At 39.9% G+C, this 23,266-nt stretch overlaps 1 protein-coding gene across 1 annotated transcript in view; it reads right to left on the bottom strand.

The window, feature by feature from the left end:
- The window catches only part of DGKK (diacylglycerol kinase, kappa), a 108,494-nt gene that overhangs the window by 32,647 nt on the left and 52,581 nt on the right, over positions 1-23,266 (bottom strand). The window contains exons 5-8 of the mRNA XM_011991342.1: positions 9,357-9,492; positions 8,799-8,905; positions 8,368-8,490; positions 6,353-6,455 (exon numbers count right to left, since the gene is read on the bottom strand). Of these exons, the coding sequence (XP_011846732.1) occupies positions 6,353-6,455; positions 8,368-8,490; positions 8,799-8,905; positions 9,357-9,492 (469 nt within the window). The remainder of the gene's footprint in view (positions 1-6,352; positions 6,456-8,367; positions 8,491-8,798; positions 8,906-9,356; positions 9,493-23,266) is intronic.

The following is a 23,266-nucleotide window of genomic DNA, read 5'->3' as shown; positions in this document are numbered from 1 at the left end:
AATTATAAAAAAGAATTTGTCATGAAGAAAAATAAAGTAGGGAAAGCGGGTAGAGATTGTGTTATTTTAGACAGAGTGGTCAGGGATGGCTTCTCTCAGGGGGTGACATTTGAGATGAAACTCGAATGAATGCAGGAGTGAGCAATGCAGATATCTGGGGGAAGAGTTTTTTGGGGGGTAGGAAGAATAATAAGTGCCAGGACCCTGAAAAGGGAGACTGTCTAGACTGTCTGAGGATCAGTGAAGAGAATAGTATGGTTGTTGTGAAGTGAGTGAGGGGGGAGTGGCAGAAGATGAGGTCAGAGAGGTGACATGGGACAGATTCAATGGCAACAAGATGTTAGAGGAAGTAGTGCAAAAATAAGTGGAAGACTGTTCAGCATGGACTTGAAACATTACGAGTCAGGTCTTAAGATATTTAAATAAAATAGTCAAAAGGTGTTAACTTTTTATGTGCTTGCTCCCCTACCAACCAACAATGCAGGCCCCAATTCATGGCCTAGCCCAAAGCTTACCTCTCCCTTGTTTTAGAACCTGTCGGTGCTCTGTGCTTCCCTTCCTCACTCTGCAACCCTCTATCAACACCCTCTAGGTGAGCATGTGACTTTGGGTATGCACCCTAATTAAAGGACTCATGGAAGCAACTTCTTGCCAACATCTAGTGGCTCTCTGAGGTGTGCTTGGAAGCAAGCACTTTCCCTGCCAGAGGTCCTGGAATAAACCTATCTATGCCCCTAGTGTTTTTGTTTTGTTTAGTGTCAAAGGCCCTTTGGGGGCAGTTCCTTTCTAACGGTGAGACAGCAGTGGCAGTGAGACCAACCACTGTGTACTATTTGGGCCTCAGTTTCCTTATCTTCAAAATGAATCATTCAAAAACTTAGTTTCCCAGTGTTTAGATGAAAATGAACCTTTAAAAGCCAATCATCATGCTCATGAGAAATAGAAATATAACTTGGCTCCTAAAGATGAGAAGATGGTCAAACTTACTCATAACAAGAAATATGCAAATTAAAACTAGACCACATTACCATTTTTTTTACTTGTCTAGAACATTGGCAAAAAAAAAAAAATACAAAAACAAACAAACAAACAAACAAAAAAACATACTTGATTGGGGAGGCCATGGGGGAATAGGCACTCTCATAGACTAAGAATGGAAGTGCTGAGTGACACAAGCCCTATGGAGGTGAATTTGACAGTATCTATGAAAACTACAGAGGCATATGCATTTTGACCTAGTAATTCTATTTCTCGGAATTTTTCATATAGACGTGTATGTAAAAGGATATGTATGAGGCTATTCATTGTGGCATTATTTGTAATAGCAAAAGACTGAAAACTACTAAATTATTCATCATAGTGGACTGGTTAAATACATTATGGTATATCCATATAGTGGAATATCTTGCAACTGTAAAAAAGAGCAAGGAAGCAATTTGTTGATATGGAAAAAATCTCCAAAATATACTGTGAAGGAGAAAAAGAGCAAGGTGCAGAACAATATGCATAGTATTAAAAGGGGTGGATAAGAATATCTATTTATATTTACTAGTATATACATGAATAACTACTGGAAGGTATTTAAGAAAGTAATGGCAGTATTGAACTGTGAGTGAGGATATGGGGGCTGTAGGAGATTGAGAAGATCAGAGAAAAGATAAAAGATAGCAGCAAGAGTTTTCATTAAGTATTATGTGTATATATGTATTTCTTTTTTAAAAAACTGAACCATGTGAATATATTAACTAGACAAGAATTAAATTAAGAAGTAGGAAAAAAGAATTACACTAACGCTGTCCATAAATGAAATAGCCATGAGGGTATAAACTAGAGTGAGCATAGGAAGCTTAGAGAGAAAATTCTGTAATTAAGGCGATTTGAACTTTAGCATCAAACCTCATTTGGTCACAGATGGGAAGACAGTGGGAAGTAGCCCCGGCAGGAAGGCAGTCCCAGGAGACTACAGGGGCAGCCCCATCTAGCATTTCCCCCTGAGGCAGAGAATATCTGAATTTGAGCAAGGCCAAGTTTGTCAAGAGAATCTTGTGAACCAGGTGACAAAGATGGGTGCCACTGAGAGCAGGAATATAATAATGTTAAGAAGATTTATAACCAGTAAACAATCCTTTCCACAAGGTTGCTTTTGAATAGAATGATGTTAATCATAAGGGAGTGTCCAGTATTATTCCACAATTTTAACTGACAATTCACATGGAAACATAGAAGGCTGGCTTATGAACTTTGAAGTACTCAAAGCTGGAGGAAGAGATACTGCATGACAGAATCAAGATTGAAAAATGACCTTGACAGGCTGACAGGTCAAAGTCCAGGGATGAAATGTAAAGGGAATAAATGTGAAGCTTGCCCTTTAGGCTCAAGGACATAAATTGTACCAGAACAGGACAATACGAACTTGACTTGGCAGCATCAAGTGTGAAAAGAGCTTAGGGGATTTAGTTGACTTTAAGCTCCTGATGAGTCAACGGCCTGAAAGAACCTTTCGAAAAAAGCTCATGTTTCTTTGAGCTGCATTAATACAACCACAGCACCCTAAACAGGGAGCCAACTGTCCCACTCAAATTTATTCTGTTCACTCCACAGAAAGATGCGAAATTGGCATAGGTTGGCTTACCATTCTCTTCCTGTACTTTAAAAATCCTCCTTTACTAATGTCAACTAATTTAACCTTCATGACACACCTGAGTACAATTATCATTCCTTATTGGCAGAAAACAAATGACAGATTAATCACAGAGAGGTTAAGTAACTTGTCCAGGGGCATACAGTAAATGATAGAGTGTGTTTCTAGGACTAGTAGTATCAGCAGCATCTGGGACTTGTTAGAGATGCAAAATCCTGGGCCCCACCCAGATCTACTGAATCAAATGCTCTGGGGGTAGTGTTTCAGACTGTCTGAAACACAGAAATCTGTGTTTTAACACGCCTTTCAGATGCTTCTGATACAACAACCACTGCACTTCACTATTTTTTCTCCATATGAGCCAGTGCTGCTATCTTAGTCATCGCTCAGCACTGAGCCTTACATACAGTAATACATTCATTCAGTAAATGCAAATTTATTAATGGATTCATGTAACAAATCTTGGCTGTGCGTATACCATATACCCAGGTCTGAGTCAAGTGCTAAGGATACAGAGAGTTCACAGGCTGGGGTGGAAGATGGACACCATTATAACGTCATGTGTTAGGTGCTTTGAGATATGTGTTCTTGGTTTATAGTCAAAGAAGTAATTGGTTTGTTTGGGAGAGTGGGAAGAGGCCATTACAGAAGCTGTTAAACAGAGAAGACAATGTTTGATTTTGAGCTGGACCCTAAAAGATAAGAGAAGGAATTTACCAAGCAGACTGAATAGGAAAAAGGGATAATTGGAAGGAATTCTCAGAAATTAGAGTCTATTGACTGAATAAATACATGTGCGAACAGATGGGTGTGACTCAACGCTAGCAAGGCCTTTCTCAGAAAGTCATGAGCTAGATGCCTTCATGACTTCAGCTGGGTGCTGAAGAAAGGATTCTCTAGCTCAGCCAGGGGGCATTGAACCAGACCATCTTTAAGGACCTTACATCGCTAAGATTCTATGACTGGAAGATGCAAAAGATTCCTCTGGGAAGGGACCTTCCAGTAGGAAACTTACCCATTAAAGGGCACAAGGCCACAGCCAAGAAGCCAGAAAGAAAGAGTCAAGAAGATAGGGAAGCCTTGAAAGACACTTCTAAGAAGTTCCAGGACAAGTAGCGCATGACAGAAAGAAGTGTTGGCAGAGAGGGAGATTCAATTGGATCAGGAATGCAGATCACTAGGAGGAAAAGTTAAAAGCTAACTCATGGGATGTTAAATAAGACACCAAACAAAAAGAATAGATTAGCCCAGGTGCTCCTAAGCAATAATATCGTACTACTGGTGGAAAGAAAAAGAAAGTAACAGTGCCATCATTTGAGAAGCTACAACAAGCATAAGAAGTGATATAGGATAGGAAGAAATAAATTTTAAAAACACCAATGCAAAGACAGGAAACACAGAACACGTTTGGCCCAGTTACAAAGGAGAGGCGGCAACCCTCTTAACAAGTATTTGGGGTCATTTGTGGCATGCTGAGGTGGGCCATCTGCTTAAAGACATCTTTGTCAGGTCCCTGTGGGGGTGGGCAAAATGTCTCAGATTCAAAACTAGGTTGATTTCACTACCAGCCTGATTTTGCTTAGCTGACCAGTTTGCTACTTTTCCTCTTGTATCAATTGCATCTTCCCTAGTCCCTCATTCTCCTATCTAGGCAAGTATCTCTTATTTACTGAGTCATGAATCTCATCACCTCTTTGGTCAACTACCTGGTGGGTGACTCCATGTGGATAACTATTTGAGTAGATCTGATAATAATATATGCATGTATACCTGAGTGAATTCAGTTTTGTGTCTTTACATGTTATTATGGGGACATATGAGTATACTTGCCTTCAGAAACCTGTATGGATGGCTCATTCCATGTACTAAGGTCTAGCTATATCTGTGTTAGGGTTGGAAAAATAACTGGAAGGATCTAGAGTGGCTGTGTGTGTGTGCATGAGCATATATATGAGCATGCGCATACACATGTGGTATGTCTAGTTCTAAAACTATGTTGCAATGGCTACAGGAATCTTTGCCCCTTCTGTTCTCTAAGGAAACCATCTACTCTTCTTTCTTTTCCTTTCTCTGCTTCCAGCTAATGCTGGCTCTTCCCTGGCAATGAAGTGAGCAACTAGCATCGATATGGGGATAATTTTTAAGTCAGTGAAATGAGGATTCACTAATCACTCTTGGATCAGTGGATATCCCATATGTCAGAGGTGGACAAATTAGCAAATTAGAGAAATATAGATTAAAACATTCCAGGAAGAATTTGAACTTTCCTCCAGTAAGTGAAATTGACCATATATAGGGTGAAACTAACCATACACAAACTGAAATTTATGAGCAGTGTATCTCTTCTCTGGCTTAGTGAAATAGTAGCCTGTCAGTGGTAAGTATATTAGATTTCTAAATTTCTTAGTGTTAGTAAAATAGGTTAGGTCTTTTAAGCTGTGATATGTGATTTTCATCTTGACAGCTCCCACTCTTTAATAATGAGTAATGGGAGAAGCAAATGAACAAGTCAATGGCAAAAAGGAGAGTCTCTCAGAAAAAGCGAAGAAAAAGTAGGCAAGGAGAGGTGAATTCAAAAGGCAAGTGCCAAAGAGTGAATCATCCCTGTGGGGTCTGCACTTTTTATTAGGCTAGGAGACTAGGTATTTAGTTGCCCAAGAAGTCAAGGGATTTAATTTTGTGGTCCATTGAGGTTATGTTTTTAGATACTTAGGCCCTTCACATATTATCATCTATCCTCACAATAGATAGCTTCATTCCCATTTACAGTTGGGGAAAGCAAAGCTCAGAGAATGTAAGTGACTAACCCAACATCACATATCTAGTAAGTAACTAAAGCTCATAATTGCCTGGCTCTTGTTTTTTTCCTTACATCATGATACCTCCATGTATTACTTATTCTTAAACAAACACAAAAACTGTACAAAATACCCTTCCTCTTGGCTCCTGCTTTTTTTGTTCTAACATTGCTAGACCTCTTGATAGAAGACTCTATACAAAGTTTATTCTTGCTGCATTGATTTCATTACTACCTCCTTTCCGTTCACCCTCCTATAAATGGTTAACATTCCTAAGGTTTGCTCATTTCCAAATGTCTCTACCATTCCCTTGGCACTTAGCATATGATACATTAAATTGTTCATTGTTGTATTATATCAATAGCCCGAATCCACAATAATCAATAGCTCTGGCAATGCCCATGTCTTAGATCTTTCTGTAGCCTTCAGACACCTTGAGAATAGAGTTCTTAATAAATCACTAGTGTCCAGGAATTGACAAAGCATCAATGAAGAGTGTTGAGGTAATGATCATGTTAGTTTCATATTTAGGAACAACATTGGTGTTAGTTTCCATTTTAAAAGTAAAATAACCTGGCCTTCATGAAGTTCTTCCTTGACCACCTGGACACGAACTTATTTCATGACTTATCCAGTGTTTGGAAATCATGAAAAAGCTGAAATCAATTCTGATCCGAAACAATTGTGACCGAGCTACAGAGAACGTGCCCACATACATATACATCAGAAAGAACAACATTCACAACCCCAAAGGTAAGAGAATCAGGAGCTATCTATATACACAAGCACATTCCTACTTCCCAAAAATGTTTGACGGTTTAAGGAGAATAATTTAATTGCAGTCCTTCTTCCCAGCCTTTGCACCTTCCCTCCATCCCCAATGTGCTTCTGAGGTTGAGATTTAACTACTCACCATCGCCTTTGGGGTCGCTTAGAGCAGTGGGAGGAATGACTGATGAGCGATGGCTTCCGAAGCAACATTCCTTGGAAAACCGTCTCCTACAGTCATCATGCACCTGAAACGACAAGAGAAGAGCAGAGAAAAAAAAGGAGGGGGAGAGAAAGGATACCATTGATCAGTCTTGAGTTCCAATACCAAGATTTAGATCCTTAGTATTTAATCTCCCTTACTGAGATTTGGTGCCATACATATATCCCTAACTCACCTGAACACCCCCATTCTACTCTGAGCCTACACTGTCCCTCAGTGTGGCCTCAGAACTCTGATCCTTTCAAAGGTAGCTTTCAGAAGATACCCACCTACAGGCACTGAGAAATCACCAGTCCTAAGGTACAACCTTAGTGGCCTACAGAATGGGGAATTTACATGCAGTATAAAAGAGTTAATACTAATAATCTAATATTACACTTCAATCCTTATAACAACAGGTGTGTGAGGTAGAAAAGACATTATTGAATTCATTTTAAAAATGAGGATACCAAAGCTCAGAGAGGTCAAGGGTTTTGCCTAAGGTCAAACAGCTGGGAAGTGACAGCTGAGACTTTGCTGTCTTTTCCACAAGTGGCCATTCTTTCCAGATTTCTGACATCTTCAAGTGCCACTTCCTGGAAAATTACACAGTTTCTAGGGGGCATGAACCTGGCCTGGTTGTTCAAAAGCCATTGAAAAAAAAAAAGAAAAAAAAACCAAAAAAACAAACCGAGGACAACTGGAGTCTTCTAAGAAGAAGCTCATACTTCAATTTCTTCTTGTCTAGAAAACTCAGTTTTGGAGAAGCATCTAAAATGCTAGAAATCGAGATCAGTGTCTCTCAACTTCAGCATTACTGATATTTTGAGCCAGGTAGTTCTTTGTTATGAGAGGCTGACCTGTGCATTGTAGGAGGTTCAGCAGAATCCCACGCCTCTACCCACTACATGTCAGGAGCACTTCCCTCCACCCTGAGTTGCAAAAATAAAAAATGTCTCCACGCATTGACAAATGTCTCCTGGGGAGCTAAATTACCCCCAGTTGAGGACAGGACCACTGGTTTAGAGGCATGGTAGTGTTGTAGTTAAGAGTGTGGTCAGCTGGGAATGGTGGCTTATGCTTGTAAGCCCAGCACTTTGGGAGGCAAAGGTGGGAGGATCACTTGAGCCCAGGAGTTTGAGACCAGCCTGGGCAACATAGCAAGACTTAAAAATTAAAAATTTAGCTGGGCATGGTGGCATGTGACTGTAGTACCGGCTACTCTGAGGAGGCTGAGGTGAGAGGAGCCCACCTCACATGAGCCCAGGAGTTTGAGGCTGCAGTGAACTGTGATTGTGCTACTGCACTCCAGCCTGGGCAACATAGTGAGACCCTGTCTCAAAAACAAAAAACAAAACAAAACAAAAAGAGCATAGTCTTTGCAGCATTATGTATGAATCAAAACTTTTGCTTACTGGCTGAATGACCTTGGACAAATCACTTCACATTTCTGACCCTCACTTTCCTCATCTGTAAAATGGGAACAAATGAGGCCCGGTTTAGGCTTATTGGAAGGACTAAATGAGATCATGTATATTACGCACTCAGTATATAGTGGCAATAATAATGTGTTAATATTATCAACCATTTTTAATTAATACAGGTTACAAGTTCCTAGGAAATAGTGAATGAGAAAGGGAGAAGGTTTCTCAAAGGCAGACTCAGAACTTATTTTTTAATTGCCCATACTGCCATTAGAGAGTTCAGCTTTTCCCATTTGTTAGTAGGCCTCACCAACTAAGAAGCAACAAAGATGATCTTAAATCTTTCTCCCAAAGGCTCCATAGCCAGATCTGGAAAGGCAGGATACTAAGCTTTATACTATGGAATCTGTTTAACCTGTTTTGAGATAAGGGTTTCTTAGGTTTCTATCTATGTGTATACATGGTCGAGCTCTAATCCACCCCTTCGCCAGGAGTTAAGTTCTCTAAATATCAAGAAGATGAGAAGAGTCTTACCGTAGAATTACACCACAGGCAGCGGAAGTCTTGAAGTCTTTGATAACTGCCACAGCTCTCATGACATACTGCACACTGAGAGCTAACAGGCATGTTTCCTTCTACCCACTGATGGGGCATGTTCTGCAGAAAGGTAAAAAGACACAGGAGGTAGAAGTTAGAGATATAAGGAGAGGAAGGGCCAATTGGAATAATTGTACTACTCCATGGAGGACATTAGGTAAATGACCCAGGCTCTTCATAGTCCTGCCCTCCCTACTCCAATGCTAGTGAACAATGACAAGAGGGAGGTTCATTCTTCCAGATAAGTTGGATTGTGAGCCTGGGACTTTGCTTATCTGGAGTTAGGAAGAAGTCTTCCTTCCCCTGTGTATCCTGGTTGAAGGGGAGATGGGAGAGGCAGACTGTGGGAAGACATGGCTGGTACTTACTACTTCATCTGCAGGCAGGAGGAGGTCATCAGTGATAGACAATGTATTCCACTTGCAGTCTTTGCTTGCTCTCAAAGCACATAATCTGTGAGATTTCACTTTGCACACTGTGAGAAGAAGAAGAAAAAAGATGGGTGTGAATCTGGTAACAGTGAGGACTCTAATTCCCTTCCCTAAGCTGCTGTGAAAGTTAGAACACAGATGCATTCTATATAGTTCTAACGTACCTCCAAAAACCTATTTCCAATAGAATCCAGTTCCTTTTTATTCTTACTGGCTAATCTTTTTACTATCCAGCTTGAATGAAAATTGATGGTAAGAATGAGGTGATTTCTGTCTTTTTAACACTTGTGATAATATAGTCCTATTCCCCCATACTCATCCCTCTATTTTCATCCCCCTCATGCTAGTTTCCTCCCTTTTTCTTTCCTCAGTCAGGGTTAACCTCACACCAGAGTCAGTGACCTAATGTGAGTTAATGATACTAAAGCCACATGAGTTCCTTCATCCCTATATCTACCCACTGAGCTTCACTTCCTAAAGGAATCAGAAAGGTACCTTCACAGATGATGGCATCTCTGGATAAGGCAGGAATGCTCTCTCGACAAACATTGCAGTGCTGAGTTCGGTGGCTGTAGCTGGAGTACCAATAGTGCATTCCAACAAGAAAAGGGTTATTTTCTGCTGCAGGTATCTAAAATAAACAAAAGAGAAGAGAGAATGGAGGATGAATCACAGAGACGGATTAAAGAGGGCCTGAAAATCTGCTGCTAAGTCTAAAATGGCCTACTGTATAGGTGTCAGAGCGTGTGAAGAGGAAGACTGAAAGCTGGAGCCAATACCTGGGACCTGGGATTTTTTTGTGTGTTTTTGTTTGTTTTGCCAGTCATTTTCAAAAAGAAAAATAATAGAGGGGCAGATCCTGGAATAGAAGCTGAAGTGCAGTGGCTCACTGCAACTTCTGCCTCCTGGATTCAAGTGATTCTCCTGCCTCAGCCTCCCGAGTAGCTGGGACTACAGGCGTGCACCACCACGCCCAGCTAATTTTTGTATTTTTGGTAGAGACAGGGTTTCACCATATTGGCCAGGATGGTCTCCATCTCTTGACCTCATGATCCGCCTGCCTCGGCCTCCCAAAGTGCTGGGATTACAAGCGCAAGCCACCGTGTCCGGCCAGGAGTAATGATCTTTATATTGCTTGGCCATTCACTCTATTGGCTTAGTTCAAGCAAAAATGTGTTCTGTTAGCCTTGGCCTTGGTTCTCTTTAAGTAGTAAGCAAAAGGAGGCATTAAGTTGGAAATTCAGTGATATCCAAATGTTCTAGCCAGGGAATAAAGACAGGAGATAAGGCTCTGACTCTGGGCTAAGGAATATTCTATAAGGCTTTAACTACCTTCTGGAGGTATACACTTCCCTTCCTGGCTGCCAGGTGAGCAGAGCATTGCTTTACCTGGACAACAGTTTCATCTCAGGGGATTCTTTTAGGAATCCCCTGAGTATTCTTTTAGGAATACCACGCTCTGACTGCCTATAGCAGTTTCCTGATTAATCAGCTTAATTCATTCAATAATCCATTAAACAAATATTTACTGAGTAAATACTTTGTGTTTGGCACTTTTCAAAGCATTTGAGATATAGTGAACAAGACACAACCCCTGCCCACATGGAGTGGCATCCTTTTTGGTGTCCTCTTTCATGGTACTGAGTTTGACATTTTTTGTTAACATGCCTTAACATTTTTTGTTAAATGCTGCATTTGTATATCACAGTCTGACTTTCATGACTGTAGGGAAGGCACAGGGTATACCAGCAACAGTTCTGAGATTGAAAGAAGGGAAGGGTGAGCACCAAAAAAAAAAAAACAAAAAAAACAAAAAAAACAAAAAAAACCTCCAAGGACTCTTACACCTTTTCACTAATTCCTGTTAATGTCTGATTTTCTCCTTCTCTGCCTTCCCCTGAAGTTTAGACATAGGCGTACAAAGAGCTTTTCATTCTTGACATTATAATGAGTTGGGTGTATAAAGGCATGACAAGACTTTAAAAAGAACTATATTTTCTTCCTGACATCAGTTGACAGTGGGGAGAGAGAGAGAGAGAGAGAGAGAGAAAGCTATTGAGGGCTCTAGCACATTAAGTATTCATTCTTGATCAATTTACAGGAATTAGTTATCCAAGACATAGCCTACACATAGCCCTCTCTGATCACTCCTTCCCACTTCTGGCATGCTGGTTATGTGCTAAGCTACTGTTGATTTGACCTGGAACCTTCTGAAAGGGAAAGCTATTTTGATGAACTAAAGGCTCACATGTTCTGGGATTGCTTTGTGATTGTAATGTTTATTGTATATTAAGGCACTGGAAAGCTCTAGGGTGATTAGAATAGAAGATGGAGAGTCCTGAGGAAGTGACATACTCTTGGCTTTGGCACTTTGAGCTCCTAGAACCTTTCTACTCCCCAAGTCACTAGATTGTAATTCTACAAGCATCTTCTTTTTTTTTCCTCCCAGTCTCCTCTCCTCCAATAATTACTAAGAACCTATTATGTATCGTCTACCATGGTAGGCACTGGAGATGCAGAGATGAATAAACCGTAGCTGTTTCCATCAAGGAATTTATAGTCTACTGGAGGAAACAAATTCTAAAATCATTCCTGTCTAGAGTGACAAGTGAGCTCTTCTAGAATGTGCAAGCTTTCACAGTACTGCGTGGAAGAAATTCAGAGCTCTGCCTGGGTATAATATTAAATTTCATGGTCCGAATTGCCTACAGAATACATAGGAATATGTAAAATGGACATTGCTTAGGTTCAGCAATTGAGGTAATGGAATTCATATTCCTTGTGTACATCCTATTCTGTAAGGAAACGTTGATGCTTCCCACCCTGGATGAGTATGTGTGGTGATTGAACTGTGTCCCCTCAGAAATGTGTTCAAGTCCTAACCCTTGGCACCTATGAATGTGACCTTACTTGGAAATAGAGGTTTAACAGATATAATCAAGTTAAGATGAGGCCATATTGGATTAGAATGGGCCCTAATCCAATGACTGGTATCCTTATAAAAAAAAGAGGAATTTGGACACAGACACACACACACAAAGAGGAGAACACCTTGTGAAGATACAGAGCACACAGACACAGGGGAGAACACCAGGTGACAATGAAAGCAGAGATTGGAGTGATGCATCTGCAAGCCAAAAAATGCCAAAGTTTGCCTGCTATCACCAGAAGCTAGGAGGAGGCAAAGAAGGATCCTCCCCTAGGGTCACTGGAGAAAGCATGGCTCTGCAGATACCTTAATTTGGGACTTCTAGACTCTAAAACTGTGAGACAGTAAATTACTGTTGGTTTTAAGTCATCCAGTTTGTAGTTATTTTATTATGGCAGCCCTAGGAAACTAATACAGATTTTGGTACTGGGAAGTGGGGTGCTGCTGTAACAAATACCTAAAAATGTGCAAGTGGCTTTGGAACTGGGTAATGGGTAAAGCCTAGAAGAATTTTGAGACACATGCTAGAAAAAGCCTAGATTGCCTTGAACCAAGTGTTTCTAAAAATATGAACATTAAAGGTGTTTCTGGTGAGGCCTTATGTGAATATGTGGAATGTATTGGAAACTAAAGGAAAGGTAATACTTGTATAAGGTAGCAGAGAACATGACTGATTTTGTCCTACTGTTGGGTGGAAAGTAGACTTTATGAGCAATAAACTTGAATATTTGACTGAGGAGATTTCCAAGCAAAGTATAAGAGGCGCATCTTGGTTTCTCTTTGCTGTTTATAGTAGTATGTGACAGGGAAGTGATGCATTGAGGAAAGAAATTGTGTTAGTCTACTCAGGCTGTCATAAAAAAATACCATAGACTGAATGGCTTAAAAACAGAAATCTATTTTCTCACAGTTTACAGCTGGAAAGTCCAAGATCAAGGTATCAATCAGTTCAGTTTTTGGTGAGGGCTTCCTTTCTGGCTTGTAGAAGGCCACCTTCTCACTGTGTACTCTTGTGGTTTTTCCTCAATGTGTGCATGTAGGGAAAGAGAGAGAGAGAAGAAAGAGAGAGAGAGAAAGAGAGAGAGAATATCTATTTCTTTTCCTCTTATTATAAGGCCACCAATCCTATCGGATTAGGTCTCCACCCTATGGCCACATTTAACCTTATTTGCCTCCTAAATGTCCTATCTCCAAAGTCACATTAGGGGTTAGGGCATCAACATGTTAATTCGAGTGGAGGGCACACAATGGAGTCCATAACAGAACTATCAAGCAAAAAGTCACCAGAACTAGAAGATTTAGAAAATTCTCAGCTTATCCATATTGCAAAACACAAGAAAGTGTGCCCTGCAGAGAACACCAAGGGTGTGTCTGGACAAACTTTTGCTGGAGAGATGAGATGTGGGACACCTGGCTCTGATTAACCATTTCAGCAGAACACTGTCAGATTGGACTGAACTTGGACTGAAGGGGACAGATATGGGATAAAATGAAGGAAGGTTGTCAGACTTTATAGGCATGAAACACACTGATAAAGCGACTCAGCTGTGAACATGTGTTATCCTTCAAGAAAATGGAAGAATGACTTCCAGGGGTAGCTCAGAGGCCAGCAAGGTTGCCGAGAGAGGCTCAGAGGCCAGAGACGCTGCTATTGCCATTATAGGCCCAAAGCATGTGGGCCCAAGGGGCAGGGGCACTGTCTCCTCGGTTCCAGAGGGTGGAGTTGTCTCCTGGGTTCCAGAAGGTGGGGCTACCTCCTTGGTTATGCAGGGGATTGTGGGGGGATTGACACTCCAGTGAGCTAAGTGGGTAGGGTCAGAGAACAGAACACCTAGCCACAGAGAATTATTCTCAGGCCTGGAAAACCTGATGGAATTTGCCCTGCTGAGTTGCCAATTTTTTTTAGACCTGCAACCATTTTACCTTCCATTTTATCCCTTTCAAAATGGGAATATCTGTCCTACGCCTGCCCCAACATTGTATTTTGGAAGCATATAGCTTGCTTTCTTGGTTTCACAGGTCCACAGATGGAGAGGAATATTGCCCAGGATGGACCATACACAGAGTCTCACTCATACCTGATTTAGATTATTTACAAAATGATATTTTGGACTTAGATTTAATGCTGGAATGTGCTACGGCTTTTGAGGATGTTGAGATGACAGTGAATGTATTTTGCACATTGGAAGGACATGAACTTGGGGGGAATAGGGGGTGAATCTTGTGGATTGAATTGTGTCCCCCCAAGGGATATGTTCAAGTCCTAATGTCCACTATCTGTGACTGTGATTCTATATGGAAGTAGGGTCTTTGAGGATATAACAAATTTAAGATGAGATCATACTATATTATGGTGGCCTCAATCCAATGACTACTATCTTTATAAAAAGAGAAATTTGAACATAGATACATACAGAGAGGAGAACACCATGTGAAGATACAGAGGGAACAGGCACAGGGGAGAATACTAGGTGATGACAAAGGCAGAGATTGGAGTGATGTGGCAGAAAACTAAAGAACACCAAGAATTGCCAGCAACCACCAGAAGCTAGGAAGACACCAAAAAAAAAAGCTCCCCTAAATCTTACAGAGAGATCGTGGCCCTGTTGACGTGTTGATTTCAGACTTCTAGGCTCTAGGACTCTGAGAAAATAAATTTCTGTTGCTTTCAGCTACAAAATTTGCAGTAATTTGTTACAGCAGCCTTAGGAAACTAATACAGTATGTCATTATAGGTCTTCTTACTTGTTGACACAGATTAAAAATCCACTTTGAAGACAGATTTAAAACTGTGGCATGTACACAAACCGCGGATCTCTAAATGCTAAAGAAAGAGTCTTCTTTAAAGTTTTCAGTGTGTGGTTCTTGGGTTTTTGTGTTTGATTTTTACCCTCTCTAAAATACTTAGGTGAATACATTCATGCAGTCCATTGCTCCGATCAGATTCTTCATTTGCAATGGACTGAATGCTTGTGTACCCCCTTCATATCATATGTTGAAATCCTAACCCTCAAGGTGATGGTATTAGGAGATGGGGCCTTTGGGAGATGATTAGGTCATGAGATTGGCATCTTCATGAATCAGATTAGCACCCTTATAAAAGAGGCCCCAGAAACCCACCTCACTCCTCTTTCCACCATATGAAGACACAAGAAGACAATTGTCTATGAACCAGGAAGTGGGTCTTCACCAGACACTGAGTCTGCCAGTGGGTTGATCTTGGACTCTCTGGCTTCCAGAATTGTAAGAAATAATGTTTGCTATTTGAAGTCACCTGGTCTGTGGAATTTTTTATAGCAGCCCAAACTGACCAAGACAGGAATTGGTACTGAGAAGTGAGGAGTACTGCTATAACAAATACTTAAAAATATAGAAACAACTTTGAAACTGGGTAATGGGTAGAGGCTAGAAGAGTTTTGAGGTACATGCCAAGAAAGCCTAGATTGTTCTGAATAGAATTTTAAAGGAGATTTTGGTGAGAACTCAGAAAGGGAAAAGGAGAACTGTAGAGAAAGCTTCTATCTTCTTAGAGTATACCTCAGTAATCATGAACAGAATTTTGGTAAAAATATGGACCGGCCAAGAACATGTTACTGGACAATAAAGAAAAAGTGATTGTTGTTATAAAGTGGCAAAGAACTTGACTGAATTGTGTTTGTATGCTAGTGTTTGATGGAAAGTAGAACTTGTGGATGATGAAATTCAATATTTAGCTGAGGGTATTTGGTTCCTCCTGACTGCTTATAGTAAAATGTAAGATAGAGAGTGACATCAGCAAGATGGTGGAATAGGAGTTCTCCAGCTTCTCTCCCTGCACTACAGAAATCCATATGGCAACTATCCATAGGCCAGAATACCATTGTGAATATCCCAGAACTTGGGAGTGAGGCTGAGGCTCCCCCCTTGGACCACAGAACTGAGAAAAGCCAGGGTCAAATGGTAAGAGGAATGGTTCTCTTTTACTGTGCCACTTCCCCCTCAAGCTGGTGCAGTGCCACAGAGAATTTCCCTGAAGTTATGGTTTCTAAGTGGGAAAAGAGAGTTGAAGGCAGATATTCAACTTCCTCACATTTTGGAACCCTTCACAGGCAATCCACTCCTGTCTTGTCCCACGGGAAACATTGGTAGTACCAGCAGGGCTAGGTCACCTGGGGTCAGTTAGAAGCAAAAAATGGGGTGGGGCTCGCAGTAATCAATGTATAGATCTTAGTGGCTGCTCTGTGTTCCTGCCAATGGAAGTACCACATCAGAGGAGCTAGCCAATAGCACCATGCTGCAGGAAACATGGTCCACGGGTCTTCTGGGCTTGAATTCCTAGCTAGCTTCTTCAGACAACCTGGGTGCTCTAACTCTTCCCCAGGCCAAGGGATAACTGTTAGGCCAGCAATTACCCAGAACACCTGGCCCCATCCAACCGTAGTGTCAGGGAGGTGATCCAATAATTCTGATGCTCATTGACAACAAAGCCAGACAAGGACACAACAAAAAGAGAAAACTACAGGCTAACATCCCTGACAAACACAGATGCAAAAATCCTCAATAAAATATTAGCAAACTGAATTTAAGAATACATTGAAAGAATCATTTACCATGATCAAGTGGGATTTATTCCTGAGATAAAAAGATGATGCAACATACATAAATCAATAAATGTGATTCACCATATCAACAAATGAAGAATTAAAATCACATGATAATCTCAGTGATGCAGAAAAAGCATTTGACAAAATTCAAGACCCTTTCATGATTTAAAAAAGAAAAAAACCTCTCAACAGATTAGGTATAGAGGGAATGCACCTCAGCATAATAAAGGTCACATGACAAACTGATATCATTCTAAATAGTAAAATGTTGAAAGCTTTTCCTCTAAAATCAGGGACAAGGATGCCCACTCTCATCACTTCTTTTCAAATTCTGATAATTCTGATAATTATTACATGTAAAGACCAGAGCAATTAGGCAGGAGAAATAAATAAAAGATATGCTAATAGGAAAGAAACAAGTGAAATTGCCTCTAGTTGCTGATGACATGACCTTATGTACTTTTTTAAAAACCTAAAGACTCCACCAAAAAACTGTTAGAATTGATAAACAAATTCAGTAAAGTTGCAGGATATAAAGTCAACATACAAAAATCAGTAGCATTTTATATACAGGTTGAGTCTCTCTTATCCAAAATGCTTGGGACCAAGAAGTGTTTCAGATTTCAGATTTTTTTGGATTTTGAAGTATTTGCATTATACTTTCTTGTTGAGCACCCCAAATCCAAAAATCTGACATCTGAAATGCCCCAGTGAGCATTTCTTTTAAGCATCATCTTGGTGCTAAAAACATTTTGGATTTTGGAGCATTTCGGGTTTGGGATTTTGAAATTTGCAATGCTCAACCTGTACCAATAATGAACTATGTGAAAAGGAAATTAAGAAAACAATCCCACTTACAATAGCAACAACAACAAAAAAATACTTAGGCGTAAATTTAATCAAGGAAGTAAAAGACCTGCATACTGAAAACTTTAAAAGATCAATTAAAAAATGGAGGAAAAAACAAATAAATGGAAAAATATGCTGTGTTCATGGACTGGAAGAATTAATTTTGTAAAAAATATTCATACTACCCAAAGCAGTCTAGAGATTCAATGCAATCCCTATCAAAATTTCTATGACATTTTTGAACACCTTTCCTCTAAGATCATCCAATGTAATTTTTCACACAAATGGAAAAAAATCCTTAAATTTGTATGGAACCACAAAAGACCCTGAATAGCCATAACAATCTTGAGCAAAAAGAACAAAGCTGGAAGTATCACACTTGCTGATTTCAAAACATATGTAAAGTGATTATAAATAAAACAGCATGGTACTGGCATAAAAACAGACACATTGGCAAATGAAACAGGGTGGGAAACCCAGAAATAAATCCATGCATTTACAGTCAACTGACAAAAGTTGACAGCTTTTTACAAAGTTGCCAGGAACACAAAATGGAGAAAGGACAGTCTTTTCAATAAATGGTGTTGGCCGGATAGCCACATACAGGAGAACAAAATTAGACCCTTATATGAGGGGTCCTGAACCCCTGAACCACAGATGGGTACCAGTCCATGGCCTATTAGGAACCAGGCTGCACAGTAGGAAGTGACGAGTGGGCGAGTGAGCATTACTGCCTGAGCTCTGCTTCCTGACAGATGAGCAGTGGCATTAGATTCTCATAGGAGTGCGAACCCTATTGTGAATTGCACATGTGAGGGCTCTAGATTACACACTCCTTATGAGAATCTAACTAATGCCCGATGATCTGAGGTGGAACAGTTTCATCCCGAAGTCCTCCTCCCAACCCCCAATCACAGTCCATGGAAAAATTGTCTTCCATGGAAACTAATCCCTGGTGCCAAAAAGTTTGGAGACTGCTGCCTTATACCGTATTAAAAAATCAATTCAAAATGGGTTAAAGACTTAAATGTAAGATCTGAAACTGTAGAACTACTGTGATAACACGAGGGCAAAAGCTCCCCAACATTGGTCTGGGCAAGGATGTTTTGGCTTTGACCCCCAAAGCACAGGCAGCAAATGCAAAACTGGACAAATGAGATTACATCAAACTAAAAATCTTCTATACAGGAAAGGAAATAATTAACAAAGTGAAAAGACAACCCAGAGAGTGGAAGAAAATATTTGTAAACCATACATCTGATAAGGGGATAATATCCAAAATATATAAGGAACTGTAACAACTCAATAGCAAGAAAACAACCCAATTAAAAATGGCAAGGGACCTGAACAGATATTTCTCGAAAGAAGATATACAAATGGCCAATAGGTACATGAAAAAATGCTCAATATGACTAATCATTAAGAAGTGAAAAATTAAAATCACATTGAGATATCACACCACACCTGTTAGAATGGCTTTTTAACAAAAAAAAGATGAAAGATAGTAAGTGTTGGAGAGGATATGGAGAATAGGGAACTCTTAAGCATTGCTTGTAGGAGTGTAAAGTAATATAGCCATTATGGAAAATAGTATAGGGGTTCCTCAGAAAACCTAAAAATAGAACAACCATATGATCCAGTAGTTCCATTTCTGGGTATATGTGGAAAGAAACTGAAATCAATATGTCAAAGGGATATTTGCACTCCCAAGTTCATTGCAGCATTATTCACAATAGTCAAGATATGGAAACAGCTTAAGTGTCCATCAACAAATGAATGAATAAATAAAATGTGGTATATATACACAATGGAATGCTATTCAGCATTAAAGAAGAGGGGAATTCTATCATTGGTGACAACATGGGTGAATCTGGAGGGCATTACACTAAGTGAAATAAGCTAGCACAGAAAAACAAATACTGTGTGATCTCATTTATATATGGAGTCTGATAAAGTTGAACTCATAGAAGTAGAGAATAGAATGGTGGTTGAGGGAGAGGAAGAGGGAATGCGGAGATGTTGATCAAAGGATACAAAGTTTCAGATAGACAGAAGGAATGAATTTTGCGATCTATTGTGCAGCAGGGTAACTATGGTCAATAAAAATGAATTATGTAGAGTATATTTAAATAATTAAGAGAGTAAATTTCAAATATCTCACCATAAAAAATGATAGGTAATCGGGGTGATGGATATGTTAATTAGCTTGATTTAATCATGCCACCTTGTATACATATATGAAAACATCACATTTTACTCCATAAATCTGTAATTATGATTTGTCAATCAAAATTAATATTAATAATGTTTAAAAATGAAACATAAATAAATAGCTCATTAACCAGTTTTATTTTGATTATAGTTAAAATTATAATATTGTGCATATATTTGGTTAATAAAATGTTATTAAAATAAAAAATGTGAGAGGAGATAAATGAATTGAGGATGGAATTGTTAAGCAAAAAACCCATAGAATTTAGAGATTTTGGAAAATTCTCAGTCTGTCCACGTTACAAAAAATGAGAAAATATCTTTGAAAAGGTGTGAAAGACCCACTATTGATAAGGAGATTAGTGTGGATGTCAATCACAGACTTAATTAACCATCTCTACAAAAGCCAGGAATAGAGATGGGATTATAGTAGCAGAACCACTGTCAGCTGAGACTAAAGGAAATTGAGAAAATGGGACGAAACAAAGGAAGACCCTACAGGACTGGACCGTAGAACTATTCGGATGCGAACTTCTTCAAGACAAGTAAAGAATGATCCCAAAGGTGATTCAGAGATCAGTAGGGCTGCCACTCCCACCACAGGCCCAAAGTGCACAGTTCTAGGTGGCAAGGCTGTCTCCACCTCAATTTCAAAGGGTGGAACCAATGCCCAGCAGAGCTGTGGGGATGGAACAGTCCAGCAGAGCCCTGCGGGCTTGCCCCTGTTCCAACAGAGAATCATGTCATGAATAGGGTCACTGTAGAGAGCCACAGCATTGGCACTGCCCTGCTGATCTGTGGGGGTGATGTTGCCACCCGAATAGGTCTGGAAGGCAGAGCATCGAGCTAGAGGATTACAGATGCTCCCAGTTTACTATGGGGTTACATCCTGATGAACCCAGTAAGTTTGAAATATTGTTAAGTCAAAAATGGATGTTTTGTAGACATGATGGGATGCAAAAACGCAAAGTACAATATCCCCCAAAACTTTGGCAACACAGTATACTGTAGGATATGGGTTGTTTACCCTCAAGATTGAGTGGCTCACTGGGAACTGTGGCTTGTGGCTGCTGCCCAGCATGGTACTGCCTATCACTACCTCAGGAAAAGATCAAAATTCAAAATTTTGAAGTACTGTTTCTACTAAATGGGTATTGCTTTTGCACCATTGTAAAGTCAAAAAGTTGTGAGTCCAACTATCGTAAGTTGGAGACCATCTTTATTCTCCAACTTTAAGATCTCATGGAGCTTGCCTTGCCAGGTTTCGGACTTGCCTGGGACCTGTCATTCCTTCCTTGTTTCCTATTTCTCCCTTTTAGAATGAGAATGTCTATCCCATGCCTAGTTCACCATTTCTATTTTGGAAGGACATAACTTGTTTGACATCACAGGTTCATAGCTGGAAAGAAATTTTGTCCAAGGCTGTCTCACCCATACCTGATGTAAATGATATTTAGATGATACTTTAGACTTTAGAATTCATGTTGGAATGAGTTAAGACTTTTGGAATTTTTAGGTGAAATGAGTGTATTTTACATGTGAGAAGGCCATTAATTTGGAGGTGTGCAGGGGCAGATTGCAATGCACTGAATGCATGCTCCCCACACATTATAGGAGGTGATGGATCCTTCATGAATGAGATTAGCGCTCTTATAAAAGGGACCCCAGAGAGTTTTCTTGCTCCTTTTTCTGCCATATGAGGATACAACGAGAAGACTCCCATCTATGAACCAAGAAGCAGCCTCTCACCAGACACTGAACCTGCCAGCACCTTGATCTTGGACTCTACAGCCTCCAGAAGTGTGAGAAATAAATGTTTGTTGTTTAAACCACCCAGTCTATGGTATTTTTATTATAGCAGCCTGAACTAAGACATCACTGATGTAGGGCAGATAAGGGTACTTTCCCCACCTCCTGAATTCCTTTCAGTATAATCCAGAAGTCAGATATGTATATTAATTATTTGTCTATTAGTTAAATGAAACCGTATTGACTCTAAAGCACTTTCCAAATGTGAGGATTTAGTAATATTAAGTGTTTGCAAAGTACGTAAAAGTATCAGGTGAAATATCCCACAAGGCACAGTTGGCTACAGATATAATTCCATAAAGGAGCCTTTTTGGGGATGGCTTATATGATAAAAGGTTGAGTTTAGATAAAACGAAGTCAGTGGTTTGTGCTTTAATGTGAACTCAACTGCTCAGTTCTATCAAAGTTTGGGGAATTATAGAATAGTGTTAGGGCCTCCCAGGTTGGCCATTGGTAGGGTGACCATGTTGCCCACATTGGGCCACTTTCCACAGTGAAAGGGGAGCTATTAATACTTATGTTGGGACAAGGGCAAACTGGGCTCAGCTTGAGCAAACCACTAGCCATGGACACACTATGCATGAGCTAGTCATTTTGCCACTTTGAATTTACTTGCTGATCTATACAATTCAGTTGTCTACCTTAGTATTCCTGCCCCATAATCACAAAGGGTGGAAATTAAAGGACAGAAAGAAGATAATTAGGCAGAATTTACGATATCCTCCTGAGAACTTGGATTAAAAATTAAAAGAATTAAGATATTAATTTTGCCAGAATCAACTTAAGATTTTAGGCAAGGCAAATGAAACTTTCTGAGGCTCAGTTTTCTCATCTGCTAAATGAAATCTCAGAATCATAAGCTTTTCAAGTTGAAAGGAATTTTGAAGTTCATCTAGTTTGCCCACTTGAAAAAATCAGTTTTCTGTACAACATCTGACAAGCAGTTGTTCAATTTGTTTGTTTGTATTACTTCCAATGATAGGGAGTTCTCCACCTCAAGAGCCAGCTGATGCCATTCCTGCAGCTTACAGTGAATGTTAGAAAGTTCTTTCTTCAACTAGGCCAAAGTTTCAGAAAAAAATTTCCAAAATTTAGAGCTTTAGGAACATTAGATGGACTCTTTGGTAAGAAACTTAGTTCCCTACCTTTGGAAGAGTTCAAATAAAGGCCACATGACTTACATCTCCAGATACTCTAGAACCTAGTATCTGGAGTCCAGATAACTTTTAAGGTCTATTTCTGTTTCCACAGTCAATGATTCCATGACAATTCATTAGGAAGAGCAAACTTTTTAATCTAGTCTTCCAAGCAGCTCCTTATTTCTAACTTTCTCCTTTTATTCTTTCTTTAAATCCCCCAGCCTCACACCTTTCATCTGTCTGTGACTTTTCTACTTCATTTGCCTCTTTCTTATATTTAGGTTATCCCCTACCCCTAACTCAGTATCCACACTTGTCCTCCCTTTCTATCCTCATTTTGGGGCTTGACACTGTCTCGCCATAATTAATCATAGCCTCTTCTCTGAACTTCTGGCCTTCAGTTTTTCCCTTGTCTAATCCATCCTGTATTTATAAAGTATCCCTCTTATCAATTCTCTTCTCTTTTGAATCCATCCTTAAGCTTAACTTTGTATACATTGCAAATCTTCCCCACTCTTTATCCAGGCATTGAAAAATCTCCATAGTCAGGCCCCATCTTCCTCTCAAGACATACTTCTTGGACACAATTTCCTAAACTTTTCTGGTGAAATGGATTCTCCCTTTCACTGTATTCCAAAATGGTTCTGTTTTCCTGTTATTCAGCTTTTGCTTATACCAGTTCCATAGCCCAGGACCTCCCACTGCCCCTAATTCCCTGCCACCAATAAAATACAATCTATCTTTCAAGGTCAGTCTTAAATCTCTCCTCTGTTAACTCTAGCCAGAGGACTCCAGCCCATACTTATCTCTTCCTCCTCTGAACTCCCATACCACTTTATTGTCTGTTTCCTTCATCTGGCAATCAATCATGCATTGCCTTGTAAC

Source organism: Mandrillus leucophaeus, unplaced genomic scaffold (genome assembly GCF_000951045.1).
Source record: "Mandrillus leucophaeus isolate KB7577 unplaced genomic scaffold, Mleu.le_1.0 Scaffold395, whole genome shotgun sequence".
Lineage (NCBI taxonomy): Eukaryota > Metazoa > Chordata > Mammalia > Primates > Cercopithecidae > Mandrillus > Mandrillus leucophaeus.
Note: the sequence above shows the minus strand (reverse complement) of the source record. Positions and strands in the feature narration are given on the sequence as shown.